The sequence below is a fragment of the Chrysochloris asiatica genome, unplaced genomic scaffold (assembly GCF_000296735.1).
Source record: "Chrysochloris asiatica unplaced genomic scaffold, ChrAsi1.0 scaffold00080, whole genome shotgun sequence".
Lineage (NCBI taxonomy): Eukaryota > Metazoa > Chordata > Mammalia > Afrosoricida > Chrysochloridae > Chrysochloris > Chrysochloris asiatica.
In genome coordinates this window covers 8,746,751-8,749,185 of record NW_006408598.1, presented here as the reverse complement: position 1 = coordinate 8,749,185, position 2,435 = coordinate 8,746,751, and the positions used below count along the sequence as shown (strand labels likewise).

The 2,435-nt window shown below is 42.9% G+C and overlaps 1 protein-coding gene across 1 annotated transcript in view; it reads right to left on the bottom strand.

Annotated features, from left to right (window-relative positions):
* FRMD4B (FERM domain containing 4B) overlaps nucleotides 1–2,435 on the bottom strand; it is a 295,958-nt gene that overhangs the window by 158,815 nt on the left and 134,708 nt on the right. Inside the window, exon 5 of the mRNA XM_006865645.1 lies at nucleotides 838–922. Coding sequence (XP_006865707.1) covers nucleotides 838–922 — 85 coding nt within the window. The remainder of the gene's footprint in view (nucleotides 1–837; nucleotides 923–2,435) is intronic.

Sequence of the window (2,435 nt, the reverse complement as noted above, 5' to 3'; positions counted from 1 at the left end):
CCCAGCCACTCCACTGAATAAAGATAAGGCTATCTGCACCTGTAAAGATTTGTAGCCTTGGAGACCCTATGCAGGGTCTCCATGAGCCAGAATTTTGAAAAATGCAGGCATACTGCAGGGTCGGCAGTTCAAACTCACCAGAATTTCCTAAGAGATCCTACACTGGGTGGCTGTTGAAATCTGCCTCAAGGACACATACCAATAATAACCACCCTGTTTAAAAGAACTCTGGCCTGGTGTATCTGAGGCTTCAATCACAACCCGAATTGATCATTTTTTTATCTTTCCGTGTGACTCTGTGTGGTGTGTGGTGGTGGTTGTTTTTAAGTGCCATCGAGTTGGCTGCAACTTAGAGTGTCCTTGTATAAGGTTTATGAGGAGCAGCTGGTGAACTTGAATTGCCAACCTTGCGATTCATAGTGATCTTGCAGTCAAGTGCATTCACCCACGGCCCCACACCAGGCTGCTTTTAAAGGAATGATTCTTTTGTAGGCCACAGTCTTGTTGTTGTTGTCATTGTTTAGTCCGGTTGCTGTTGAGTCAGTTCTGACGCACAGCGACCCTGCATAGGGTTACCAAGGAGCGGCTGTTGAACCTTGTGGTCCAAACAGACCTTACAGTCCAGTACTTTATCCCACAGTACGACACCAGGATTCCACTGTCTTAACTGCTCCAAGTTTGAGAAGCACTGTGTCTTTTTCAACGGGGAAGCCGCTGTTGATGGAAAGATGTTGGTCTTTTCTTTTCATTTGTTTTAAAATGAAAACATAGGCAAGACTCCCTCCAAGTCAAATTCCCAAAAGTCAGTCAGAGAACATAATAAACATGGTGCCTTACCTTGTGCACACAGGACTTCGCATTCAGGAAAAACAGTTCCACAGTAGTTTTATCCTTTAAAAACGATATGCTTTCAATGTAAAACCTGAAAAACAGTACAGAATTTGGTTTCTTCAGAATTCTTTCTTTCAATGTGTTTCCCAAAAGCGCACGTGTTCCCTCCCTCAAAGCACAGCAAAAATGTGAAGAACTAGGAAATTGTTTTTCTTTTTTAAAAAGAAATCTAGACTACATGTATGTATATACACATATGATCTGATAAACTATGTATTGTGTATATCTACATACAAAGGTAGTTCTTGACTTGATGATGGATTCAAGTTATAACAAACAGCACCTACAACTCTCTGGGGTTTTTTTGGTCCAGCTTCTCAATAGTAATATATGTTACATACAATGTTACATCATGTAATTGGCTGATATTATCATTCTCAGAAGGCGCCCTGGTAGTGCAGTGGGGTGTGAATTGAGCTGCTAACCACAAGGTCAGTAGTTCGAATTTACCAGCTGCTCCTTGGTAGACACATGAGGCTTTCTGCTCCCATAAAGATTTACAGCCTCAGAAATCCTATACAAGGTGACTGTGAGTCAGAGCTGACTCCATGGCACACATCCGCTAAGTACCATGCTCAGATTTCAAAGATCAGAGTTTATAAAGATACTGATACTAAAAGGCAATAATAAAAATAACTAGAAAAAGAGGTATTCAACTTAGGTTAGAATTTTAACGCTTATAGGAAAGTGTTTGATTTTTGGAAGATGAGGTAAAGAGAAACCTCAAATGGTTTTCAACTCCAAGCACACATTTGTCTGTGCTTTTGCTGTGTGACACAAGTTCTAAAAGCTCAAAATTCCTCAGACAGTTTCAAAACAAAGCCCAGGAGGGCCTGAAAGTTACAAGCCAGCATCCGCCGAGTAAGCACTGTATAATTGAACCCTGCGGCCTGTTGTTGCTCAGTAGTTTCCAGACTTACTACCTCTTTCCCCACCTACCAGGAGAGCACCCACATACTCTCCCTTCTTCCCACCCACCCTTTGAGGCACCATGTTTTCCCTGGGCCTTCCAGCCAAGCTCAGACAGAACTACTCTACCTTGGCCCTTTCCTTGCAAATCAGCATACGGATCCTGGGTCTTCGCTGGTATACTCTCTGAGATCAGAGATAGCATCCTACTGGTACTATCTCCTGGTGTGATGCTACAGGATAAGCCTGGACTACAAACCACAAGGTCAGTGGTTCAAACCCACCAGCTGCTCCTCAGAAACCCTAAACAGGGTTGCTATGAGTCAGAATCGACTCATCAGCACTTAACAACAACAATAGCATTTTTGAGAATGTAGTCTGCATTGCCCTGTCTCCTGGGCTCTGACAGATCCGGGGTGGCGGTAAAGAGGGGCAGGAGGAAACTGAGTCTTTAGTGACCTCTATTTTCATAATCCCAGACGAAGCCAGTGAATAAAGGCTATATACACATAATTCCAGAAGATGCCAGTGTATAAAGGCTATATACACATAATCCCAGAAGACACCAGTGTATAAAGGCTATATACACATAATCCCAGAAGACGCCAGTGTATAAAGGCAGATACTACATGGTG